The sequence below is a fragment of the Chelonia mydas genome, chromosome 8, assembly GCF_015237465.2.
Source record: "Chelonia mydas isolate rCheMyd1 chromosome 8, rCheMyd1.pri.v2, whole genome shotgun sequence".
Classification (NCBI taxonomy): domain Eukaryota; kingdom Metazoa; phylum Chordata; order Testudines; family Cheloniidae; genus Chelonia; species Chelonia mydas.
Window position 1 is genome coordinate 49,746,129 of NC_057854.1, and position 27,356 is coordinate 49,773,484.

At 47.6% G+C, this 27,356-nt stretch overlaps 1 protein-coding gene across 4 annotated transcripts in view; it reads right to left on the minus strand.

The window, feature by feature from the left end:
• The window catches only part of ASTN1 (astrotactin 1), a 188,125-nt gene that overhangs the window by 109,642 nt on the left and 51,127 nt on the right, over positions 1 to 27,356 (minus strand). For all 4 annotated transcript variants that reach the window (XM_043520869.1, XM_037907690.2, XM_043520870.1 and 1 more), the window contains exon 2: positions 2,991 to 3,178. In XM_043520869.1, coding sequence (XP_043376804.1) covers positions 2,991 to 3,178 — 188 coding nt within the window. The remainder of the gene's footprint in view (positions 1 to 2,990; positions 3,179 to 27,356) is intronic.

The window sequence follows — 27,356 nt, forward strand, 5'->3', positions numbered from 1 at the left end:
CACTCCCTACCGGATTGGGAGGTCCTGTGCCGAGTATGAGAGTCCACGTGACACTAAGCTGAGAGCCCACCAGACTCATTGCACCTGTAACCTAATTCACCCACAGGTGAGAAATGAGGACATTAGTTCCTCACTGTACCCCATCTGGTGGTTTTAACAATGGCCTCAGTGTAGAGGCCCTGGAATTTCCAGTCCAATTACAGACCAAATGATTCCCACAGAGAACCCCTGCATCGTGCCCGCTACTGATATACACTGTCTAGCTGTTGAACTAAAGTCTAGTTAACCAAAATATCCTGTGAACGCAAGTCCAATTGCAGTACAGAACATACCCCAGGCCTGTAGTGTGTATATGTGTACAAACATACATGCATGCACACGCATACACCACTCCAGGATCTTCTCATTCTCCAGCAGCAGAGACCCAAATCCAGCAAAGCATTTAAGCACTTAACTTCAAACATGTAAATAATCCCACTAACTTCACTGGGACTACTCCCGTGCTTAACGTTAAGCACGTGCTTCAGGGCCTCTCTGGATCAGAACCTCGGCATGCAGCCTGCTGCACAGGCCATTCATTGCATTACTGAGATGGCAACCCACAGCCCAGTCTGTTTGAAGGCGCAGACTGGCTCCCCCACTGAGCTGAAGCCCCATTTGGCCCAAGATTTTAGGGATCTCCAAGACCTGTGGACACAAACGGGACCGTGCTGCATTCCATTCCAGAGAGGCAAGTGAAGAAAGGGAGCAAGTGAAATACAGGTGACTATGAGAGGAGTCACCAGGATCTGGAGTTCTCTGCCATCTGGGTGCCAGATCATCAGCTGGTGTCAATTGGTTTAGCTCCACTAAAGTCCACGACTAGAGTGAAAGGATGGTCCAGTGGAGAGGGCACTGGTCTGGGATTAAGGAGACCTGGATTTAATCCCCAGATCACCCATAGATTTCCTCTGCTACCACGCTGCCTAGGAAGGCAGTGCAGTAACATGGTGTAAATTACTAAGGAGACAGTGTAGCCTAGTGGCTGCACTGGACTGGGACTCCAAAGGCCTAGGTTCTAGTCCCAGGTCTGCCACTGACTGGCTAGTTGACTTTAAGCAAGTCATGTCACCATCCTGTGCCTCAGTTTTCCCATCTGTAAAAGGGGGAAACTGACCCCCTTTGTGGAGCACTTTGAGACCAACTGACGAAAAGTGCTACATCAGAGCTAGCTATTATCACCACCTTGGGCAATCACATAATGTACCCTGACTATCAGCTCCCCAGCTGTAAAACTGGGATACAGTTGTCATGAATTGCTCAGATAGTACAGTGATGAGGGCCACGTAAATAACTAGGTAGACAGACCAGAGCTCCCCTGATGTACATCAGCTGAGGCTGCAGCCCCTGTGTCGGGGATAATTTTAAACAGTTAACATACAGCCTTCTCGGCAAAAACAGACTAAATGTTTCCAGTTTGATTTTGCCGTTTATTAATTTTTCTCCACTAATCAAGCACAAAAGATGGAGGAGACACTTGGCCTCGGGCTGCAATCTGGAAGAGATATTGACATTCTCATTAGAGCAGGCTTCATTAAACAGCCTGTAGCAAGCATCAGCAGCCCATTGTCTCCAGCTAATTATCTTCTGCTGGCAAAGGAATTGGTATGGTTCTTCCCATCGTTAAAAACATAATCCACCTCACAAACACTGATCTATACTTTTTCTCTTTCCCCTTTGGCTTCCACTGAATTCTCTTTCCAGAGCTTCTGCGGGAAAGAGGACAGGAAGGCAGCAGAGGGGGTGGGGGATATGCAATCTGCAACACGCTCAAGGGGCTCGCACTTGTTATATTCCAAGCCCTGTGTGCTCACACACGCTGAATCAAAGCCATCAGGCTGTGGTTCCTCTGCTGGTGTCACGAAAGCAGGGGTGACAAAGCACCAGAGGGAGAAAAGCCTAAAGGGAGGGTGGGATACCATGCACAGGAAACAGAGATGTCTGGGGACCACAGGCGCTCTGGGGAACAACATGGGAGGACTGTTGCATTTCTCTGATTTATGCACTGTTTGTCTCATTGGATCAGATCATTGGTCCACAGAGACAAGTCTGCTTCATAGATGGTGGCTCCAATCCTGGGCTATGGCCAAGCTAAGCCCAGTGGGACTGGTGGGTGATAGATTTGTGCCTCCTGGATTCTGGAGCACCAGTGCAGCCCTTGGCACAAGCTAGAGCAGCCCATAGAGAACCACCTGCAATGGTTTCCTATGGAGTCATCCAATTGCCTAGCATAGCTGGAGTGCAACGTGCTCTGGCCACACCTCCTCCCCCCTGGTCCCACCCCCTGCACAGATGGCTACACCCCTACACAGAGGGCTGCAAAGAGGGACAGCATAGAGACGCTCACCTGGCCCTCCACCTCCAGGCAATCTCCATTACAGCAAGGCTATTCCTCGGGTGAGTGGGTGGGGGGAGAGATCCGTCGACTTTGCAGCCCCTGCGGGCTTGCAGAGCTGACGTAAATGAGCCAGAGAAAACACCAGATAGAGCTGGCTGGGAAAGTTTTCCCGTCCCATGAAAAGTTGACGTATTGAAAAATGTTTTTCTCCCAAACTGAGACAAAAAGTCGAAACCTCAAAAAATTCTGCCATCTGAAAATCCAAAAGATTTCCAGTTCTGGCCCCATTGAAATGTTTTGTTTCAATTTCAACCTTTTTTTTTTTTCTTTTCTTTTAAACCTTTGTCTAAGTCTCACTTTACCAAGCATGTCATTCTACCATGCGCCTGGGGATTGGCAGCATCTCGATAGTCATTACTGGTAACCACCACCACAACCACCGCATCCACCCTCCAAGGACAGCTCAGCACACAGGCGTTTCATGGAAAGCGGGAGAGGAAATTTTCAAAGGCTCAACATTCCCACGGAAAGTCAATGGGAGTTGGGCGCCCGTTGGGTGCCTCCTGCAGAGCGGAGAATGGCACCGTGCCTTTGAAGGTGAGCCGGCACGTACCATAACGGAGATGTGGAGGATCCTTAGCTCCTCTTCCGCTGACTCAGTCTGGGGCTCTTCGGTGGGGTCAGCGCCAGGCAGGCTGGGGGTGCCATCTTGGTGGTGGATGTGGAAGAGCAACGTGCCGTTCTCCAGCCACTGCTGCCTCCAGCGCACCAGGGGAATGTCCTCGGTGTTCCCCGAGATCTCTGGAAAAGGAAAAAAGGCTGATGCGTGAACACGGCTACGGTACAGAAAACCCACCGGAAATCCAGTTTACCTCTTTCTAGGGATTCAGTAGAGCGCAAGTGACCTATTTCTGGCTGAGCGTACGTCAAGCAGGCTGCAGACTGCAGCCATCTCTCATCCCAGGATCACTACTGTCTGTTTCACTGCATGCTATCAATGGCCCTTATAATCTCAGAGGATAAATACATGGCAGCTTCCCTCTTCCAAAAATGGGGTGCGCATTAGCTGCCAACTGCAAGTGGATTTAGCAAGGGCAACTGCTGAGAAGCCAGTGAGTAACTGTTATGCAGATCCATGGCACTTACCACATAAGCCCTGTGACCTGACCATGGAGGCTTGACAGCATAGTTCTGGCCCCAATTCAGCAAAGGACTTAAGAGTGTGATTAAACCCCTGAACTTCAGTGGGAAGATGCAACAACTCCTCATATAGGGTTCAAAAGGCAAAATCTGGAGGTTTGTGTTCCTTTTATTTTAACATAAAAAGGGGGAAGGGAGGGACCCATTTTAATTAAATTTGGGATGAACTCAGAATTTTATTGTCCGCAGAAGGGAGGATCTGATGGGAGGGGAGATACAGGGCACAACACTAGGGGCAGATTTTTAAAGTATTTAGGAGTCATTGATTTCAGTGGGAATTAGGTGTCTAGATACCTTTAAAAACCTGGACCTTTATCTCTTCCCCTTCTACCTGCAGGAGCAGGGCAGAATTAGGACCCAGTGTTCACTTGGGCAGTAGCCAGCGGCACTCCATGGCAGCATGCAAGTCTGCAGGTGTGTACCCCAGGCATCTCCACCACACCCATACCCGCAGCAACTGGTGCCCATGGCTCCTTTTTTGGAGCGACATTTAGGAGCACGCTAGAGTGGCTCTTTGCAGGCAGGATGGCTAACAGCCCCCTCACTCAGCTGTGACTCCTCTGCTCCCCCATACTACCCCCACCACTACATCAAGTATCGCAGATGATGTAAAGTGGGCACAGTTCCATAGATCAGAACCCACTATGACTTAAATGGGCCACGCTGACGTAACCATGCTGGAGATCTGGCCCCTTATATCTGGGGTGCTGCCTTTTCTCCTAAGGCTAGTCTGGGACACCTGCAACTCTGCTTTGGCATCAGCACCTAGGGGTTTCCATCAGCTTCTCTTTGCAGGGGCACTGCCCAGCCTGCTCCCAAGGCTGTGCTGCCATCGCACACGCACCCAGAACTAACCTTCCAGAGAATGCACCTAAACTCACGGTGCAGACCAATATGAGCAGACAAACTATGACATTCACAGCCCTAGGGATACATCCTGCAGGACACACAAGCCTATGACTAGGAGCTTATAGCGCATCTTATTGTGGCCGCATAAAGTAATCGCTGATCAAGATGTGCACCCCTGCCAATTCCAGGTAAGTATCAGAGCTGCTCAAACACAAGGCTGCTCTACCTTCTAACAGAGGCTGACAAAGAGGCTAGATGGCCTAGTTTTACCCACAGCTAACAGTGACTCTCCTTTACCTCCAAAGGGCACTGTTACAGGAGCCGAAGGTTGTGATTTCTATTCCCTGTGCTGCATGCGTGTGCTGTAGCTGGGGACTGTGCTTAGCGCATGCACGTAGCCGTAGCAGGATGGATGGGTTTTAATCATGATTTAAATTAGCAAGCAGGAAACTGCAATTTAACTCACTGATTTTAATCTGGCTTTCCATTTGTACTTTGTAATTATTTTCCGAGAGAAAGGTTCATTTTCACTGGTTGGTAAAATCAACATGTTTTAATGGTTACAACCAAATGTAGCCTTTACACTAAATGCGGTGCTTATTTTTGCTAACCAGGGGGATACACTATGCACACGTTTACTTACATAATACACACCTTAACATGTATTTCTTATTTACTAGATAATGTTTTACTCAAGATTTGTATTAAGCTGCAGTTGGCTGGAAATTCAAATTCAAATTAAATGTGTACAAACAGCAGCATTTTTAAAAAGTTTTATTTAATTATTGAAGAACAATCCTAAATGTGCTGGATACGTGTGAAACTATGCATCTCAAACCACGTTTTGCATTTAAAACTAACTGGTTTATTAAACAAAAGTATTAACTGCAATTAGTTGACAGACTCTTTCTGGTCACCAGGGGCCAAAGTTTCAAAGGTATCCAGATAGGGGTATCAACAGTGTCTAAGCAGGTTAGTTTCCCAACTCCCATTAAAATCAAGGGGAGTCAGGCACCTACATACATTTTCAGTGCCTAAATACCTTTCAAAATCTGACCCCGTGTCCTTCAAGTGCTTAGAATTAGTAGCTCTCCTCTTCTCCCACCTGTTTTTTATTAATAGATTTGAAGAGAAAAACAAGCTTTCCTGCTTTTTCAACTCCAAGTCGGTTTCTCAATGAATGAACCAGTCCAAATGAAGGAAATAGGCTTTCTGCACCTACTAGCTAAACTGAAATCTAAAGTAATTCAGGCAAAAACTTTTCTGAACAACAGAAACTGAAAGTACTTACATTTGGAAAAAATGTAAATACCAGCATTCACTCCATTGTAAAGACTGAAAATAACAGAGCTACTTGATACTGTGTGATATTTATAAAACTTGAGTTGACAAAAAAAGTTAAAAGATGTTTTCCCCTGATGCTGCATATAATTTAAAAAGCAGCACCCTTTATCTCATTAAAATTTGAGGAGGGCTCATTGATTCAGCATTGTTATAATCATTTAAATGATTTTAATAGAACCTAGTAAGTTTCAGCCTTAACATAGGTTGTCATTATTCCAAATTTAACAGGTTTATTTTTTAAAAGAAATGAAAATTTACATTTTAAAAATCCAATTTAAATAAAAACTTTGATTTTTTAAATTTTGTTTAAATGAGATTTTTACCACCCTGAGCCATATCATTTCCTCTCTCGCTCGCTCTCTCTCTCTCTCATCTGCTTCACACAGAGCCATGCCAAAGGTAAAATATTCAAGAACGAGAAATATTACATGCTAGGAGACTCCCCTCCATCCTGACCCAACAACCTAAGCCAGAGCCTGTCCACGTTACTGACTTGTCTTTCCCATCAAGCACATGTCAGGATTATCCTATGTGCAGGGATAGCCTATGTGATCCTGCTCTTGGTAAAACCTACCCCACAAAGAAAGAAAATACTTTGCTCCTTTTCAGCAAGGGTTTCCATGTCTTCTGGTTGTGTCTCCTCCACCTAAGTCCTGGGGTTTTAACAGGTGCTCAAAGAGTTTCTCAACCTGCTCCCAAACCCACTGCACCTCCATGTGAAAAACAGTGCGGGCAAATGTGCACTGAATTTTTTCAGTGTTCTCACAAGGTTCATCTCAGATTTGGTTCCAACTTTTTGAAGTATCTAAACCAGTTTATCTGCTCAGATTAAGAAGGGTTTTAATATGCTATGGACACCACTGACCCATGCCCCAGCACTCCTTTCTGGCCTTATTCAAATATCATCTTCCTTCTATTCCTTCATCCACTGCTTTGTGCAACCAGCTGCCAGCCTGGGATGAACTGAACTCCTAAACCATGCCTCCATATACCACTGGAAAGGGGAGAGTTGGTAACAGGAGTGTAGGGTACTAAGTATCATGGGCCAGACCCTTAGCTGGTGTTAAATGGGTAGAACTGCACCTGCTCACGGCAGCTGAAGATCTGGCCCCACAAAGCCTTATGATGGGATGGCAGAGTCAAGACGTTGTAGGAAAGCAGTCGAAAAAACCACAGAAAGGGGCAAGAGTAATCTCAAGATCAAAGTTTGAAAGATATTGATGACAGGCCTGCTCCCTGTGTGACTTTCATTAGGCCTTGGAAGTGAAGCTATTAGCACTGGTATTAACTTCTAACACCTATGTTAAAAAATAGCCTGCCTGAGTCAAGGGTTAACAACAGTAGGGAAGACCACTAATTATCCTGTGAAGCGTTAGCCTGGTATCAAATGTGACCTGAGTCCTTAACACGTACAGGAATATCAGCCTGTAAACACCCCAGCTTGTCCTATAAAGATAATGGCAGCAGCTGATCACTGCCCAGACCATCTGTGAGGGGAGAAACAAGAGGGGAGAGAAAGGAGGTAGGGTGAAGGGAGTAGGAAGGGGAGAGAGGAGGAAGAAAGGCAAACTGAGGAGAGGAGCGAGGAGAAAGGGATGGAGAGAGGAAGATCCAAGCTGAAGTCACAGGAGCCCCTTTGATTTATACTAGCTGAGAATCCGGCACACCTAGCTCATTATCGCTCAGTCACCCTAGCGACCTCCGCACATCAAATAAAATGGGATAATATTTAAACTCTAAAATATGTATGAACAGATCACATCATCCATCGTAATGAGCAGGAGTCATTCTAGAGACACAGCTAGCTCCCGAGAAGAGTCCTGTTCTGAGGCTGTAAGTCCCTCAGGGACCATGCTCCTGGCATCTGAAGCCACAGCGCCCTCACATCAGCTCCTGCTGCACATCCCTAAGGCACTAAATGGAGAAGTCACCATACTACACACCTGGGGCCAGCTGCAGCGGCTGCTGCATGACCAACTCCCATTAACGTCATTGGTTCCTAAGAGCAAAGGCTTCGAGATCAGGCTCTTGGGGCTCCTCTATGACCCTGTGCGGAAGCAGTGTTAATGAGGCCTCTCTCGGTGGCTAAGTATTCCTTGGAGCTTGCTACTTTCTTTGGCATTTCTTTTCTCCTTCTAGTTTACGCACCCAGCACTGAGAAGATATTTTCTGTTGCACTGGCACACTCCTGGTCCTACTGAAGTCAATGGGAATTTAAGCATTGACCACTGTGACAGCAGAATTTGGCCCTAACCAAGGTAGGGGGCTTTTTGTGAGCATGTAACAGCAGCCTCAGAGAGATGTTGAATCTGCAAGGGAAGCGGACGGAGAAGTTTCTCTGAACAGCGTTCTCTTCCTTCCCTATTTGAGCCTCCCTAGGAGATGAACAGGATTCCACAAAGCTAAGCCTGCAGCACATAATGGATGTAAGGAGATTAGGAACAAGGACTGTGCCATTTTGCCATGTAGATAAAGCACATATCTTCAAGGACCTGCCCTACTATGGGACATTAGGAAAACCTTTCCAACTCTAAGGATAGTTAAGCACTAGACCAGATTACCTAGGGAGGTTGTGGAATCCCCACCATTGGAGGTTTTTAAGAGGAGGTGAGACACATCCATCAGGGGTGGTCTAGGTATAGTTAATACGACTGTAATGTGTCCACCAGCACTGCTGCAAGCCTTCCCATGCTTCCAACCTCTGTGATTTGTGCCTTGAGGAATCATACTTTCATCTTTTCTTCTTTTACCAGTTGAGCTGGTTTAAAAACAGCACTAATTTTTAAGCAAAAAAATTTAAATCGACAACTATTTTTCCATCAACATTTTGAAAATCCAAAAAAAAAAAAAAATGCCCATGAGTCCCAATCAAGAGATGTCTCAAGTCATTCAAAGATAAATCTGGGATAAACGTTTTCATAATGCTAGTCATCTCCATAAATCTCTGTAGATTCATTTTACACTGTGCAGCGAGCACTTCAACTGGATCTTTCATTTGCATTAGCTCAGCAATCAAAAGAGCCTTAAACTGACCTAACTTTTAAATCAAAAATTTGACTAAGTGCAATGTTCAGTGTCTCTCTCTTGCTCTGTGCCTAAATCTTTTATGTCCTTTAAGGGGTCCCATCCCAGACCAAGATATCAATCATTATAACTTCAGTACATGTAATCCTTTAAAACTCTGTATAATTAATCTTTGAAATACCATATGAGCAAAATACCAAAATGCTGCATTAGGCATCACCAACTTAAAACCTCACTCAGTTAAATTTACTTGTCAAACTGCATCTCCCAGACCTGATACCAAAATATTTTTTGCTTCTGAGATTCTACTTGCCACATATCTTTCACTGGATAATATTCATGTTTTATGCGGCATGCCTCTGTTTAAATCACGTGTCAGTGCATATTCATGCTTTATTTCTTTTTTTCCGTTCACAAGCAGAAAATTAACCCAGCTTATAAATTGTAAGGCTTTTTCAAAACATCCAGCTTTTCCATATTATGCTCAATGGTTCCTTTATCTTTTGGTGAAAATGGAATCTTTCTTGATGGATTACTGAAGTTGCAAGTTGTTGAAGAGGTCAATGAAGCTGTTGATTGTGATGTTCTCTGTCCAGACATCCTGGTCAAGATTTTCAGAAGGGCCCAGTGATTTTGAGTGCCTCAGTTTTTGGTTGACCAACTTGAGACAACATACAAGGGCAAAAGTGCCAAGCACTTGTCCTTTGAAATAAGGCCCCTTTAAGGTATCTTGAGCTGGTCACCCCAAATCACTAGGCATTTTTGAAAATCTTGGTTAGAGAAGCTAGGCTTGATTTTCAGAAAATACTAAGCACCCACTGTAGCACGATGTGGGCACTTGTTGTCTCCTGAGTGCCCTCTGGTGGCCCGGGGTACCTCTATAGTGCCCCACCCGGTCTTCTCCTTCAGAGGGCTCTTTATACAAAGTCCACACAGCCCAAAGGAAAATGAAAACATTCCCCCTGTTTCCTGTCAGACTTTCTGCTTCTATTAGTCTCAGTGACCCTCTGCACCATACACACCTTCCCTGCAGCTTCCTGTTGCTTTTTAAATCGGCATCACCCGATTCCTCTCAAGTGAGACTTATTTTGTCATCAGGACTGGCTAAGCCCCAGGCTCCGCCGCCCAAGGGCAAGTCACCCTGTTACATCCACCCTCCAAAAATCAGGTGGATTTTCAAGGTGTCTCAAACTGGATACCCAATAAAATCACTTTTAAAAAAATCTTGGCCTCCCATGATGGTAACATACCTATTCTTACTGCAGCTTCCCACGGCCTCAAACAAACATGCATCACAGTAATTTCAGTGTCCTGATACAGAGCATTCTGATAGGAACCCAACTTCCCTCAACCCAATTGTGCTCCAAAAAGTCCCTCAACTCTGTCTTTCGTTATCCAAAGGAGATTTTAGCCATGGAGAGTTCTCTCCTTTCCCAAATACATTTCACAGATCACAGCAGGAAATGTTTTAGGAATTTTTTAAACTAAAAATGGACCTGCCCTAAAATCCCCACCCCCCAACCTGGATCCAACCACCTCCAAATCTGAGGAAAGTTCTGATCTGGATCAGAACTTGTTGGCTCAGGCTCATCACTAATTTAAAAGAAAAAGACTAACAGAATAGTGAGAGATGGAACTATGAAATGGACCTTTCACCTCACCAATGACTCACCGTGCTTCACACTGCAAGCCTTCGCAAGGGTATTTCACCCCTCTCGTTCCTATCCTCCCTTGCCCTCCACATTTTTCTCCTCTATTTTCAGACCTCAGGAGGACTTTCCCCAATCTCCACATTGCTGCAAGAACCCATCGCACAGCAAGATTCTTTGGCCAAGGACAGCTGGCTGGAAATACCACTGGAGCTCAACAACTCAGACTGCCCACTTGGGCTACTGCAGGGTGATCCCAGGGGCTCCTGCTCTTCCCGTGGCTAGGATAGCATATGCTGCCTCTGCGTTACCCCAGACGCTGCCAGCCAAGGAAATGGCGCCTCTCTTTTGCCCTTATGACATTCTTTTGCCTTCCACCCCATGCTACCTGTCCCTTTTCCATCCCCAAATCATTTGAAAGTCATAGAAACACAGGGGTGGGAACACAATGGCCACCGCTGGCTTCCTATTACACACCAGCCAGAGATTTTCCACAGTGAGGCAAATGGCTATTTATAACCGCTAAAGGCTGACAGTCAAGGTAACGGCCAGCTATCTAAACCATCTGCCAGGCACTTAGCAAGACATCCGAGCAGATCGCAAAGGCTAAGTTAGTCAGGGATGGTGGTGGGATAGGAAGGAGGAGGGAAAATGCATTATAGAGATGAGATGGACTACACTTCAAGGGTAAACTTCAGCCCATTCCTGCAGACTAATTTGTTTAAGTGCTCATTATGATGGGGGCCAAGAGGGCAAGAGAATGAGAGATTATTTTAGCATTCGCATCCTTACTGCATGCAATGAGGATGGTTGATTGTTCGTCTACCCACAGGCGAGAATGCTCTCTGTGCTAGAAGTTCACCTTGGGCTTATCATTTGCCCGTGTGCTGGGAAAAAAACCTAGATTAGAGGTTTCAGAGTAGCAGCCGTGCTAGTCTGTATTCGCAAAAAGAAAAGGAGTACCTGTGGCACCTTAGAGACTAATAATTTTAGATTAGAGGGTCGGTATGATGCAGATATCTTCTGCTCCGCACAGAAATAACTAAACAGCATGGGGAGCACATGCCCTGTTGAAATAATGAGGATCCAGAGGTGCATTTTAGGTACCAGTATTTGACAGTAAGAGGCAGATGAAAATTAAGGTGAGAGTTTAGCACTCAGGTGTTTCCAGCAAAAGCCAGGGATTTATCATCACCATCCTTCAACACACACTCCTCATTTTCAGCTGCTGGCAATGTGATGCTTCTCTGTTGATAAGAGAAGCAGAATGGCCAGTTGAGGAGACGTTCACTGGCCATGCTGTGACAAAGCCAGGAAAATAAAGTGGCTTGGGACACTGGGATATATTTTATTATTATTGATCTTAAGGTAGAAACCCCAATTAAGACTGGGACCTCGTGCCAGGTGCTATACAAACACAGGGTAAGAATCAGTCCCTGCCCTAACAAACTTGCAATCTAAATAGAAGAGACAGGGTGGGTGAGGAAACTAAAGCAAAGAGGGATGAAGTGAAGTGACCTTCCCCAAGGTTACACAGCAGATCAGTGGCACAGCTGGGGAGGAGAAGCAGGGTTTGTGAACAGTAGGTCAGGATGTTCTATTCTCCCTGTCTTATAGTACAAGAAGAAGGGGAAGTTCAATGGAATGGAAAGTTTCCAAATACAAAGTTGTCAAATTCAAAACTGATGAAAGGAAATACTTTCCCCAGCCACACACATAATTAGCTTGTGGAACTCACTGCCACAGGATACCAGTGAGGCCAAGAATTTAGCAGAAATCAAATAGGGATTAGATATTTAGATGGAAAATTAAAATATCCAGAGTTATCATAGTAAATTCTTTAAAAATAACCAGAGTTTGGGAAGGGATACAAACCCTCCTGCTTCAGCGCAACAGCTGGCTCCTAAATATTAGGAGTCAGGAAGAATCTTTGCCTAAGGGCAGATGTGACACTTTTCAGGGTTACCCAAGGTGTCCAGGGTGAATCTCTACCACCTACTTACAGCGTGAAATAGCTTTGTCCATGCCCCCCCCGGGGAGAGTCCTCTCAACGAGCGTTCTGCTCTGGGCTCCCCAGGCCCCACTCTCTCCCCCTGCAGGCTAGCAATTTACACACCCCACTTTGCTGCACTCAAGTGCTCAGTCCCTTGTCTCCTGGACACCTGCAAACATACACTGATCCACTACCTCCAGGAAAGCAGTGCACCCCGGTTTTACCTCCGTTCAACACTCTCTTTAGCACAGGCACTTAGATATGTCTACAGTAAAATCAAACTGAACTTTATTTAATAGAGCTTGACATAAAGATTCAAAATAAAGGCAAGTAAAAAGGATTTGGAAACATAAGGTTACAGGTAAAAGAAAAACAACACACAATCCATTGCCTATACTTATAAACAAGCTACCTTCCTAACTAATGAGGTATTTCTCCCCCAATGGTCAGCCCATGCAGTGCTTGTCTGGTCAAGTCATGAGACACTCCCATTGGCAGAATGTTGCCTTCATAACAAATAACCTTTGTGCCCTCTTTCCTTCTCTGATGCAGTCCCACACCTTCATTTTTGTCAAATCAAAACTGCATCTTCCCCAGACTGTGAACAACGGGGCTGGGATGACAGATGTCAAGCGTGTCAATCGTTCCCAAATGTTGATCAAGCCAGCTCTGAGACTCGCTCCACCTCGGGTGACATCTTTCACTTTGAAGAGTTTTGGAACACAAAATTCTCCATGTTACATAACTCGAAGAATGTTCCCCATGCAAACATCCTGTAATGTTGCCACGTGAGCCCCTTCAGGGAACTATAGAGAAGCTGGCTGGACACAGGTAGAATATACCTACCTGGGCATGTCTGTGTCACAGCAGGTTATCCCATAACTGCCTGCTACAGGGCTTCTTGCACCTTCCTCTAAGATAGCTAGAGCTGGCCACTGCCAGAGACAGGCTACTGGCCTAGATGGACCCATGCTCTGATCCAGACTGGCAACTCCTATTTCCCTATAAAAATGGAGCTCCACATTGGTTTTATTTTGAAGTTAGGAGGAGGATTTTAAAGATAATGGAGAGTGAAAAAGAAAGAGGTGGAGGGAGCAGGACTGGGGGGGGAAAGAGTTGACTGTGTGCCTTTATCATTGATCTCTCTTGAAGGAAGAACTTGTCAAAAGGGCAGAGACCAACAGTGTTCAAAGACTGATCAGTGTAAAGGAGTTTTAGGTCTAATCAGGCTTGTTTCAGATTTACAGGAATTGAATAAAGACATAAATCTGTCACTGCCTCGCGAAAATCGAGGTAATTAAATCTGCAGGTGAATAGAATTGTCAAATTGATGATCTATATAAATCAGCAGAATCACCGGAGGCACCAAGTTCACTGCAGATGGAGGAAGCTCCCTTGGAGAAGTATCTCCTGCCCACATTTAGCAATGGGAGGCTGCTAGCATGTGGAAAGAGTCACGCTGGGAGAAATCCATTTCACCTTCAAGAATCTGTCCACCTTTTAGCTCCTTGTAGTCCTGATCACAGCAGCAAAGGAGGACACGGCGAACTTCAAGGAGTTTACAGAAGGAGGCAACTGACGTGTGCTCACATGGTTACGGCCTGGTCCCAAGACCAGGGCACAGAGCCCCCTCTCTCCCATGGTGATTGCAAGCTTCAGCATGTTCAACAGACCCTGGAGCGCCTCACTTATCTCCTAATCCTAGCAGGCCTTGGCTCCCTGACAACTCCCCTCAGGTGGTCTGTTGGAGGAGAGTGGGGGCAGCTCTAAGGTGCTTACAACCAAGGGCTACAGTAATGGAGTATGAGGGCAACATACTCTGGGAAGAAAGGCACACCCTGCCTTTTCCCTTAGCAAGAATCCAGGGAACAACAGAATGGTCCTGTCACCTCTTTCTCCCCTCCTGACTTTCCTTCGTGGAGGGGGTAGGTTGGGGCATGAAGATCATTCCCCTACACAAAGGCCTCTTCCTTAAGAAATTGAGCCACTGTTGTCACACAGCTCCATGTCACACTAGCAAACTGGAGAGCAGAATCAGGGACCTCAGAAAGATCCGTGCCTTGAAATCAGTCCACCAAACCACACATGCTGAATCACTTGTTCCTTCCATTGGCCTGTGACGGGACATTTGACCAGCAAACCAGAAGCGTTGAATTTGTAGCTTCAGAAAAACCTATCCCTTCATATCCTGAGCCTCTAACCCCTTGTGAGTCTTAACATCAGCTCAGCATGATAAAGCTGCTAAGCTAGTGACCTCACAGATGCATCTGCCTTGACATCACACAAGCTATCTGCAGCTGCTAATGCAGAGATATCACAGAGGCCTGTGCCTTTTCATCAGCCCAGCAAGCTAGAGGGTCTGATCCAGGAACATCACAGAGACTCCTATCTTGACATAAGCTGACTTGGGGCCATCTTAAGACCAAACACTGCAGCAGAGTGGATGTGGTGGGCAAACTATCCATGCCCCAGAAGGCCCCTCCATTGAACTGCAAACTGCACTTGCAAGACCCCCAAACATGGCTGTTGGGGCAGCTGGTCAACAGAAGGTCCCCCAGGATCGGATAGCAGACAAGCTGACCACCTCACAAAGATTCCAGGAGTAGAATGGGAGGGCGGTAGGCCACCGGGCACCCCAGGCCAGAAGACACCTAGAGGAACAGGGATCCCAGCACCTGAGGGAGGAACCATTATAGGGTGAAGAAGTAGGTGGGTCTGGGGGTAATGCTAAAGGAGGGGTACGCATGGAGTAGAAGAGAATCATGAAACTTTCCAGCTACAGCACTGAAGTGTTTGCAAACTGCAGGGGCATCACATTATCTAATCTAAACTGTTCCCATGGGAAGGTTTTTTTCATAAATCATGGAAACATTTCGAAAATCTGTTTTAGCAAACCTACATTTTAGGTTAAATTTAACCTGCTAACATTCCTTTTACATTTTTGGCCTGTGTGCAGAGAGAGACAAAGCTTCTTTTAGGGACTGTTCCAATGCTAATGAAGGGAATGGAAAAACTCCCATTACTTCAATGGGAGTAATTACCCATGACACAGGCCTCTCCCACAAAACTCCGGTGACATCAGCAGGATCAGGATTGGGCCCCAGACTGCCCTCTGAGAAAACTAGCCTCTGAAATTTCAACAGGCGAACTCTGCAGGTGGCTTCTGGGAGAGCACTTTTGAAGTGCCAAACATAGGCGTAGGTAGACTTTTCACGGAGTTCTTTATTTGACTTGATCCTCTGCTGAAATTTTTTTACATTTTATTTTAACCTTTTTTATTTTTGGAAACAGGCTTTTGAAACCCAAACTCCCCCGAGCTTGATCTGTTTGTAAGAAGGATCGAAAGTACAGCATAGAGATTTAAAGAAAAACAAAGCAGAGATTCACAGCTGGTGTCAGGTGAATTCTCCGCAATTTCTCATTGTGTCCCATGAAGTCGAAATGGGAGGACATTGTTTTCATGGTTTGTTTGTAGCAGCTTAACCTAAAGCCAGAAACAACGACCAACGGTAATATCATCTTATATTTATATTGTGCTTCTCAGCCAGAAGGACCTCAAAGGGCTTTATAAACTTGTATTCAAATGCAAACTCCTGCCAGCATCTGATCTCATCTACACAGGGTGATTGTATGGCCTTCTTTCCCATTCCAAGGCCCGGTCTAGACTACAAAGTTAGGTCAACATAAGCCGCCTTGTGTTGACCTAGTGGTGCATGCGTTTACACTTAAATCTGTCTCCCACCCATGCGAGCGCCCTGTTACAGTGACACAGTTAACACCGCTTCCCTGAGAGGAGCTGAGCCCTGGTCGACATACTGAGCTCGACGAAGTGCGAGTGTAGACACGGAGTTACTAACGTTGACTCCAACAGTCCTTCAGTAGCTGTCCCCACAATGGCGACACTGACTGCTCCGTTCATGATTGTGAACTCCACTGCCTGGAGTCACAGAAACTGGAAGCCCACCCCCCACCTCTTTAAAGCCCTATGAATTTTTGAAATGCCTTTTCTTGATTATGCAAATGTGCAAGCACACCTAGCAGTTCTCCACTGTTGTGTACAACTGCCCAGCTGACCATGCCAGCAACACGCTCCATCCACACGCCAGCTTCGAGAGGAGATATTGGATATCCTGGGCCTGTGGCGAGAAGAGTCTGTGCAAACACAGCTATGGACCAGCTGTAGAAACGTGGATGTCCATGAGCAGATTGCTTGGGGGATGCAGGAGAAGGGCTATGACAGCATTAGTACCCTGTGCATCAGGCATATCAGAAAGCCAATGAGGCAAACAGTCTGCTGCCGAGCAGCAGACCTGCCTGCCATACATGGAGGAGACTCCATTACCACTGTGGATACCTCTGAGGAGCCCGAGTCAAAGGCCCTTGCCTTGCACAGCGAGGACGAGGAGGAGGAGGAGGAGGATGGGGGACTTGCAACCAAGGGAGGTCCAGCTATGCCACAAACCAGGACCAGTTTGAGACTCCACCACAGTTCTGTCAGTCGAGCATGGGTGAGCCTGATGCAGGGGAGGGAACCTTGGTAAGCCTGTAACAGTATTTCCTGTTACAATGATGTACTGATGGCACCCCCAAAGCAACAGGACACAGCTATCAACTTGTCATTAAATTTACTCATACTAGAAGAGGTAGCAGTAAAATGAGAGGCAGAGTTGTATGCTTTTCATCCCCCTGAACAGTTAGGCGGGAAGGCCATGAGGAACAGTTTGTTTATGTTCCCAGGGATTTCCCCTGATGAAACTTCCATGGACGTCCTCTGCAATTCTCTCCCGAAGGTCTCTAGGGATGGCTGCCTTATTTTTTCCTCCGCAGTAGGACACTTTCCCACACCAGTCCCCAGTAACTTCGACAGGCACCACTGCAGAACACAGGCTACCAGCATACGGGCCCGGGCGTCTCTGGGATGCCAGCAGCAGCTGTGCACTCTGTGCCCCTCAGGAGCAAGATATCAGCTAAAATCACCCCTGCCTGTGGAAAATGATGCCAGCATGCAGTGTCACTACCCCCATACTCATCGTTTCACGCAGCTGAGCAATTCCCCACTCACTCCCCTTTCCCCCGATGGGCCATACTCACCATGACTGATGCTGTGAGGGGCATCATAGCAGAAGTGTCAATAAGCATGTCTTGTTTAAAACTTCAGTGGAGCCAGGGAAGGGGGTCTGAATCTTCACTTTCACTTTCCGGTGTGACTATCCTGACAACGATACCTCTGTATTTTATCTGCAGCTGCTGCCGGTGCAGCCTTGAGGGGCTCTCCTTCCACACCCGCAGCAGAACGCCTGAGCCAGACGGAGAAAGAAGAGGACTCGGGATGTTCAATGAGATCCCGCAAGCTAGTGCTGCATCACATCATGAACACAGGGCCTGGAGGGTGAACACTGCAGACAGCCTAGAGAGTGGACAGGAGAAAGGCCCAGGAGTCCCATCAGAAAAAAGGAGAGGGAGATGGGCCAGGACATAATGGAGCTTCTCTGGCAGCAAACACAGATGCTGCAGATTCTTGTGGACCTACAGGTTCAGCAATCCCAAGTTCGCCTCCCTTTGCCGTCCACGGAAAACTCCTTTGCAGCACCTCCCTACATCCTCCTCCTCGACATTCCACGTGGCATCAGGGGCCATATCTCCACCCCAACCACTCCAACCCAGTTGCCATTAAGGACAACCACAGCTTCACATACACTGACCTGTGGAAGCCACGGTTACTCTCTATATAGGAATAGTGACATGAATGTTCTTTCCCCTTGTTTAGTTCTGTTTCATTAATTTATTACATTTTAATGTATTTTTGCATTGGTTTTGTTACTGAATAAAATTCTATTATTTGGAAAATAATTCAGCTTTATTAGTTCACAGCATATTCTTGCAGAGCGCCTAGCAGTTCCGAAAGCAACCAGTTATGGTACTGTGCAGTGACACACAACTCACAGGCTGTTGACAGTTCTGTTACTGACAGACGTACACCAAGCACCGCACAATCCCTAACAGGCCCCAAAACTTCAGGGCCAGGCAGAGCACAGTACACCACAATGCATTACTGTGGCTCACCATTAAAGTCCTCTTTCAAAGCCTCCCTGAGCTGCATAGCGACATGCTGAACTCTTCTAATAGCCCTTGTGTCTGGCTGTTCAAACTCAGCAGACAGCTGCTCCATCTCCACCCTGGCAGCAACTTTTCCTCCTTTTGCTTCCCAGATATTATGCAGGACACCGCAGGCAGCTGTAACCATTGGCATTTTTTCCCCACGGAGATCCAGTCTTGTGAGTACACGACGACAGCGTCCCTTCAATCGACCAAAGCACATTCAACTGTCATTCTGCACCTGCTGAGCCAGTAGTTGAATCTTTCCTTGGTGCTGTCAAGGGGGTCGGCGTATGGCTTAATAAGCAAGCAGTAGGCTCATCCCCCAGCATCACTACTGGCATTTCAACATTGCCAATGGCAATGCACCAGTCAGGAAAGAAAGTCCCTTCTCATAGCTTTCCGAGAAACAAAGTGGATGACGTAATATCTTTTATTGGACCAATGTCTCTTGGTGAGAGAGACAAGCTAAATGCAAGGTGGAACAGATTGTTTAGCACATTTTAATCGGAGTACCTTTCCCAGACCTGAAGAAGAGCTCTGTGTGGCTCCAAAGCTGGTCTGTCTCACCAATAGAAGTTGATCCAATAAAACATATTACCTCCCCCACCTTGTCTCTCTAATATCCTAGTACTGACATGGCTACATCAACACTGCATGTCGCTTTCTGGAGAGTCTTCGTTCTTAAGCGTGCAAGCATCATGCACCTTCCCTAACTAGTCAAAGATGAAGTCAGTGAAGTGTCCACAGTGATCCATCAACGCTTCTTCCATAACCAACAGAAAGGACTACTTTTCGATGTTGGACTCTGTGGTAGGGTGCTCTACTGCCAAAATAGGGACATGTGTTTAGTCTACTGTTCCACCGCAGTTTGGGAACACCATTGCTGCAAATCCATCCACTATGTCCTGCACGTTGCCAAGGGTAACAATCCTGAGTAGCAGGAGGTGATTAATGGCCCTGCACACTTGCATGACAATGGCCCCCACCGTGGATTTTCCAACTCCAACATGATTTCCCACTGACTGGTAGCAATCTGGCGCTGCAGGTTTCCACAGTGCAATCACTACTTGCTTCTCCACTGTCAATGCGGCTCTCATTCTGGTGTCCCTGCTTTGGAGGGCTGGGGCAAGCTCAGAACACAGATCCAGAAATGTGGCCTTGCACATCTGAAAGTTCTGTGGCTCATCATTCCAGGCCTGCATTACGATGCGATCCCACCAGTCAGTGCTCATTTCTTGGGCCCAGAAGCAGCACTCCACCATCTGCGCTGCTCCATAAACCTCAACAACAACCTTGAATTGGTTCTCGCTATGTCTCACAGCAGTCTGTCCTCCAAGAAATCACTGTGTTCCCCGCTGATTCGTTTCTTCTTGCAGCTCTGCAAATATCAGGTATGTCCTGGGCTCACAACATCTATTAAAATAGTGCCGAGCTGTCAGTACCATGCTTCTGTCAGAGATAGTGAACAGTGAGGAGGGCTGCGCAGGTTCGTGGGAGTCTTTAAAAAGGTGCAAAAATTATGGAATATAGAGGACATTATGGGGTGGAGACAGTTGCATGCTGTGAAGTTGACCTTTGCACTCAGTCACTCCTGCATACTGCATCGTGCATCCACACAAGCACTCCTGGCGAGTGCATGCAGCACCAAGCCAAGAAGCCAAGTATGCACATGCATAAGTGACATAGTTACTGCCGCAGCTTTATACCGATGTAACTTGTGTCGATGTTTGTAGTGTAGACATGGCCTGACTCTTCTCAGAGCCAAGCAATGGGTCGTCCAGTCCAGAATCCTGTCTCTAACAGGAGCCAATGTCAGCAGCATCAGATATAGGCCTGATCTGGCATAATCCTCCTACTTGTCCAGTGCTATGCCATGGGGGCACGTTTCTTCTGCCCTCAGCTGGTAATTGTGTTCCATTGGCTAGTATGTGGATAAACAGTCCGTCTAACTCAATCCTGCCTAGTGCACCCACAGATGCGATTCTTAGCCATGTGTCTCATCCTTTTCTTTTTTTAAAGAAGAATACACATTGGGTCTGACCCAGAGCCCAGTGAAGTCATTAGGAGTCACCTCACTGACACCAGCAGGCTTTGGAGGACGGCCTCAGGCATTTGCCTCTACAATATCATCAGACAGCAAGTTCCACAGGCTGGGGGCACAATCATGGCATTAGGCGCAGGTGCAGACAGGAGCTTGTGGCATGGAGCCACATGCTGTCCTCACACAGAAGATCCCAAGAGAGTGGATCCCTCTTTCCATGAGTTAGCACTCACGGCATTAAAGGCACATCTTCATCTTGAGGAGGGGGGCAATTCTGGCCAACACAGAGCAGTGAGAGCCTGCCACCAGTGAACACTATGACCTGTATCTGCAAATCTCAGTGCAGATTTCCAGCCTCCACCCTCTCCCCCCCGTCCAAACCCCACCAGGATCATAGCTTCCATTATTTGTATTGTCAGAGCATCGTACATGCTAGGGCCCCACTGTGGTGGGCCGATACATAGAATAAGAGATGCTCCCTGCCCCAAAGAGATTACAATCTAAACACACCGTCATACGCTGGGGGCGGGGGCGCGAAGCCCGGAGGGATACAGTGATTTTCCTGAGATTTCACAGGATGTGTTCAGAGTCAAGAGCTGAACCCTGAGCTCTTGCCTTAACCCCAAGACCATCCTTCTCTTTGGAGCTGTGCTCCTGTGTTCTGTGACCCCCATCTCCAATGAGACCCTGACCCCCATGGCTTAACTAGCAGTAAAGTCTTGTGTTACTTTCCACTGGGAAATCCATACCCTGCAGCCTTTCATCTCTGGGTGTGTGAGTCAAGCCCACCACCCTCCATCAGCAGCGAGCAGAGGTTTTTGTCACCCAATGGCTGGTTGGCAGCCCGTGTGAAAGGAGTTTGGTGGCCTTAGCCCAGCTCTAGGTGGATAAATACCACCACCACCTGCCAGGAACTAGCTGGCACCCTTGTTAACAGACTAAGCAAAACAAGGATGGATTGATTTTAATCTATACACTATGTACCCACCAATAGTCTCTGGGTATGCTGACAATGGCTTATCAGCATCGTAAAAGATCATTAAACATAACAAAGGTCAATTTAAGGTGGACCTCCAACCAGCCCACAAGAGAGATACACACACACTTACCAAGGGAAAAAACTGAGGGTCAAGTCCTGCTCCGCACTGAAGTCAAGGACAACTTTGCCATGGATTTCAATGGGACCCACATCTGGTCCTGAGCAAATAAGTTGGTCGTACAGAGTTCTACATCTGGATAACTGCTATGACGATGCACAAAAGGAAAGGTGATGTCTCAAGTAGCCAGGCCCCAAGCTACATGGACTTTCTAGATTCAAAGAAACACCCTGAACTGATCCTGGAAACACACCGGTAGCCAACACAATCTACAGAGCACAGCTGTTACGTGCTTTGTACATGGAACATCGCTGAACGCATGGACAGCTACAGTCAAGGCTCCAAGTGGCCCAAGCAGACTGTCGCAATCCATTCTAAAGGGCGGCAAAGGCATGGAGATCGGTGGCTAGGTTTGCATCTCATGCTTTCATGCCTTATGCCCGCAGACAGCCTTCTAATTTATGGCTGATTATTAACTATTACTATTATCTATCTGCAACATCAACCTACTTAGCTTTCAGCAGTTTCTCCTCTAACTAGGGTTCCAAATGACCTCTGCCCACAGGGAGCTCATTGTGAACTGGAGCCTATCTACTCCCCCCCACCCCATCTCTGTGGCTACAGTTTGTTCCACAGGATGAGCATGGGGGGCAGGAGGGGACGACACAGCTATTGTTACAGAACCTGAACTCCAAATCTCCATGATTGCAGCTGTTGGGATTTTTTCTTGTAACCACAGCATCTGAATAACGTTCTGAACGGATGGATATTTGTTTACAACCCGAACTCTCGCTCTCCACGAAGTCTCCAGTCTGGGAATTAACATATTAGTGATGAGTGAACTTCTAAAGGTTCACATGGGTCCAGGGAAGCACTCTGAAGCTCAGACTTTTATCCAAATGACCTAAAAATTCTGCAGACTGTCAAACCACTCTGCAGACCTTGTGAAAAGAGGATCTCTTGGATCTACAACTTCTGTTTCCTAGTAATACAGATACTTGAACTCACAAGCCTCAGGAAGGGTTCGGCTGGGTTTTGAGAAAAGGGTCAGGCCAGTTTTTGTTTCATCCAAACGGCCATCCTAGCTTCCGCTTCCCTGTCTCAAACTTTCTTCTCTCTCTTGAAATGAAAGCAATTCAGAACACAGGCAGAGAACATCCCCAGAGCAGAAGACAAAGAAGGAGGGTTAAATCCTCATGCCACACAGAACCAATCTTTCCCATTGCACTGAGGCATGTGAAGGCTCTAAGCCAGCTGACAAGGAGAACAGGTAACCCAAGGAGCCGAAGCAAGAGTGAATGAAGCTAATACATTAAGATCTCTCAGACACTGCTTATCCCTCATCTCGTCTGATGGGACAAGCTCTATGTGGCAGCTGGAAACTAACCCTGCAGTGCAGTCACTGGCTTCCTTGACGTCTGAAAGACACTGCTGGTCTGCCCTAAAAAAAGGCTGCAAAACTGACTCTTTGAACACCAAAGCTCTCTAAACCTTCCTCTTCTTGTAAATCTAGAGAGGAAGGATGGTCTTGTAGTGAACCCACAGGACTGGCTGGGAGAGGATCTAGGCTCTATTGGTGGCTGTGCCACTGCTTTTCGAAGTGACCTTTGGCAAATCACTTTGCTGCTCTGTGCCTCAGTTTCCCCATCTATAAATAACAGGGATAATGATCCTTCCTCACAAGGGTACTGCAAGGATCAAGTAAAGCACTTGGCGATATTTAGTTGGAAAATATGATAAAAGGGCAAGGTATTACTGATCTATGTCCAGTCAGAACCCTTCGTGTGCGTGTTTATACTGGCAGTATACGTGAAAAGAATGTTCAGCCAAAAACGACACCCAATGTACTTTAAGGAGGTATACAAAATTAACGGGAGGGAATACAGTAAAATGAGTGAATTTGGTGAAGGTTGAGAAGCGACAGGCTGACAGCTCTGGAGCCCACAGCCCTCTGTTTATTCATTGATCAGATATTGCATGGACTTTCCCTAAAGCCACCCCCAGTGACTGTCTCTAATGAGAGAGAGCACTTTTCCTCCATAAAAATCTCAAAGCACTTCACAAACAAGGTTGGGGTCATTAGCCCCGCTTTACAGATGGGAAAACTGAGGCACAGAGAGGCAAAAATTACTTGCCCAAGGTGGTGACAGGGATAGAATTCAGGTATCCCAGGTCCCAGTGCAGTGCCCTAGCTATGGGGCCACACTGCCGCCCAATCTAAGAGTGTCAATCTACCTAGCTGTGTCTCAATACTAATCGCAGGAAAGGGCGATTTAAGACAGTATCCTTAGGCCATGATGGACCACAGGGATACACAAAGTGGGACCTACTAGTAGTAACTGCTGGGGTCCAACATGGAGAATAGGGAGCAGGGGGCAGCACTGGCATGGCAAGGAACCAAGAGCATTGTTACAAGGGAATGCAAGCTGCAAGGAGCCCTTGGACTGGACTGGATCCAGTCCTATTTAATCTCAATCCACCCCGGCTTGGTGGAGCCATCTCTCTGGGTCAGAGAGGTCACTCTCTGAGCCAGACATTCCTGAGCCTCTCTGCTGAGAATTCGAACAAGAGAGACAGCGCTGCCTGGGATAGTGGATTTTGCCCTTTGAGGCCACCAACTCACTCCACATTCACTCAAACAGGTACCAAATGGTGGTGACTTTTGGCCACTATCAATCCGGGCTGGCTTCATCCCAGTGACGTGGAGAGAAAAAGCACTAAACCCCTTTGCACAGGCCTTGAGCCATCTAGCCATGTGCTCTCGTGATTCATAATAAATCAACACCCTTGTTTCCGTACCATCTTGCTACCCAGCTGGCTCACCTCACATGGCCATCAGGTGGCAACAGCGGCACATCTTGCACTCTAAGGATCAAGCGCGGTCCTTGTCCCCACAGAGCCACCTGTTGTGTCGGCAGATGGGGGCCATGGAGCTGTGTCAGATGGGCATAGTGACAATGAGCCACCTACCAACACAGGGCAGCATGCCTCAGGGTAGGCAGGGAGGGACACATTGCTGGAGGCACTTTAGTACCATCACATGTGCTGCGTACCAGTAAGCTATGCCCCCCACCAGATGGGCTCCCCTGCCAGGACTAAGTATCCTGCCCAGGATACTAAGGTGTCCTGCCCTGCTGCTGCATGGGTGTGCTAAAAAAAGGCTCCCTGTGGCCTCCAGCCCCACAGCACATCTGCTCAACAGGAGAAGGACTTGATCCTAAATTGAGAGAGGTGCCACTAGAACAGCAGACTAACCAAGGTGCAACAACAGATGGCTGCTAAAGGCTGTTCCCAGCATGCCCTGGGCAATAGGGCTGTGCCAGAAAGAGGCACCATTTGCGTGGTTTGCATTTGCTTGTGCTCATGTGTTTTCCTCTTGGCATGGGGTCTGTAGGCACATTGGTATACGGGTTTGCCGGCTTATTGGCCTCTATTCGCGAGCTGTGCTTCGGCTTTCCCAATCAATTGACACATCCTATTTTGGGTTGCGGTTCTGTGCAGAGAGCTGGGCGTGGTAAACTCCAGCTCCCCCAGAGACGAGGCCATGCCGTGGCATAACTCAAGCTTGGCAGAGCTCAGCCGTGAATCTCCTTGTCCTGGAGCCAAGCTACCGAATGACACTGTGTCACATGCCCCATTCCGCCTCCCTGCTCTGCAGAGGGAAGCTAATTGGCACTCACGCAAATGCCACAGTCCATGCCAGCCCTGCAGAGCTGTCCCATTCTGCTGCACGAGGTGTGAGAGCACAGAGAATGACATCTCCAATCTGCACTGACTCCATGCAAGATCATGTGAGCCGTCCACCTCTCTGTCTCCCATAGGCAACGGATCTGCTCAGCCCAAACCTTTGATCATCTCTTCATTAAGTGAGAGAATTCAGTGCTCCTGACAGTGAGGAACTGAGAGCGCTGACTACAGCCAAGAACCGTGGCTTAGAGCTTTGCCAGCTTCCCACGCAGCTCTGCCAATGCACCCCACGCAGATATCTCTGTCCTCATTCCCATCATCAGCTCTGCCAATGCACCTCGCTTCTCACCTGCAGCATCCTCTGCTAGCCCAACACTATGCCCCCCACCAGCTCATGCTCCTCCACCCTAACCTGCAGCATCTCCTGCTGTTCCATCTCCAGCACACCTCGGCTCCGCTGCTTACCACACCTCCCTTGTATTGCAGCCCTGAGCATTAACTTCCGGCCACAGCGAATGGTGGCTTTCTGATGCGGACAAATCGTGCAGCAGATAACAGACTATGACCCAACACACTCGTTCTGCTGCTCTTTGTAGGCTCGACACTGACATTCTTGTCTAGTGCCTTAACAGGCTACAGACGATGGCTCTGCCAAAGAGCCCTAACCCCACATAATCTTCCCCTTGCTTCTGAAACCAAGGGTAAGGCCCCCACCATCTCAGCCCACGAACAGGGGAGAGACTGTGGGTTGTTTCTGACATGCCTGGCTAATAGCTCAATCTTCTGTCTGGCCCAAGAGCGCTCTTTGGCCCTGTGTTCACTGACCACGGAGACTCTTAAGGACTCCAATTGTTTGACACAGTCGGTCGTCCAGCTCATCCTTGCAAGAGCTTTATGTAGCCATGCAGCAGGATGGACTTCAGCAGGACTCTTCGGGAGCCCACACACAGCTCTCCTTACAGCTGTGACCCCTCTGACTCCTGGCCCCTGTATCTCACAGCGCTCAATGCTGTTGCTCAGAGCAGAGACTTTACAAAGAAGAGGCATTTCTTTATGGGATGGAATTGGGAGGACTAGTGGAACTGATGCACTGCTGAAATGTTTATGGCTCCCCTTATGGCTCCCCTTCCATATGGCAAAGAAAGCAAAGTAGATTGAACTAGTTCAGCCAGACCTGAACCAACAATCTTGTCCCATGCACCGCAGCCAGCCATTAGAACCAAGCGCCTTGGGCAGCTGTTATGGACAGAAGTTGGCATACCGGCCAACCAAGCTCAGAACCACGCCAAGCCATGGTTTGCAGCAGTGCTTTCCTCACCGCGTGCTGTCAGAGATCACACTGTGATCTTAGAGCTGCTGGAGGCAGGGAAAACCTAGGGCACTGTCTGAGACACATGCCGTCTAAGGAGGACTATCTCAGATCATGGGCAGGGACAGTACCACCTCCATAGCCACCCACGCAACTTACTGCAGGGCAAAGGCCTTGTACAAGACTCAGCATCCTGGAGTGACCCCTCACAGCATACCAGGGCATTGCAGCCATTCTGACTCAGCATCCCCATCACGCTCTTTGGCCTACTCCAGAGGTAGCGGTGAGTGGGCCCTCCAGCTAAGCCAATTTAAAGCATTCAGCTCCTTCCACAGTAACAGAGTCCCTTTGTCCAAGTCCAAAACCAATATCAAGAGTCTTCAGCCCCACTGAGCTCAGCCTTCAGCACCTTCCCTTACAAGCGAGCCCCCAGCAGTAAAGGCCAGTCTCACTTTCAGCTCCTGGGCTCCAATCAACCCAACGATCTGGGTCAGGCCTACCCTCTTACCAAGAGCCACTTGCAGGCCATAGCCCTCAACCAGTTCGTAGCTGAAGGCCAGCTTATTGCCTCACACTCGAGCAACCCAGCTGTTCTCCTTCCCAGCCAGCCCTCAGCCACTGGGTTGTCCTCAAGTCCCACACCCTACACAGGTGTAGCGGGGCAGTGCTCATTGCACAGAGTAGATC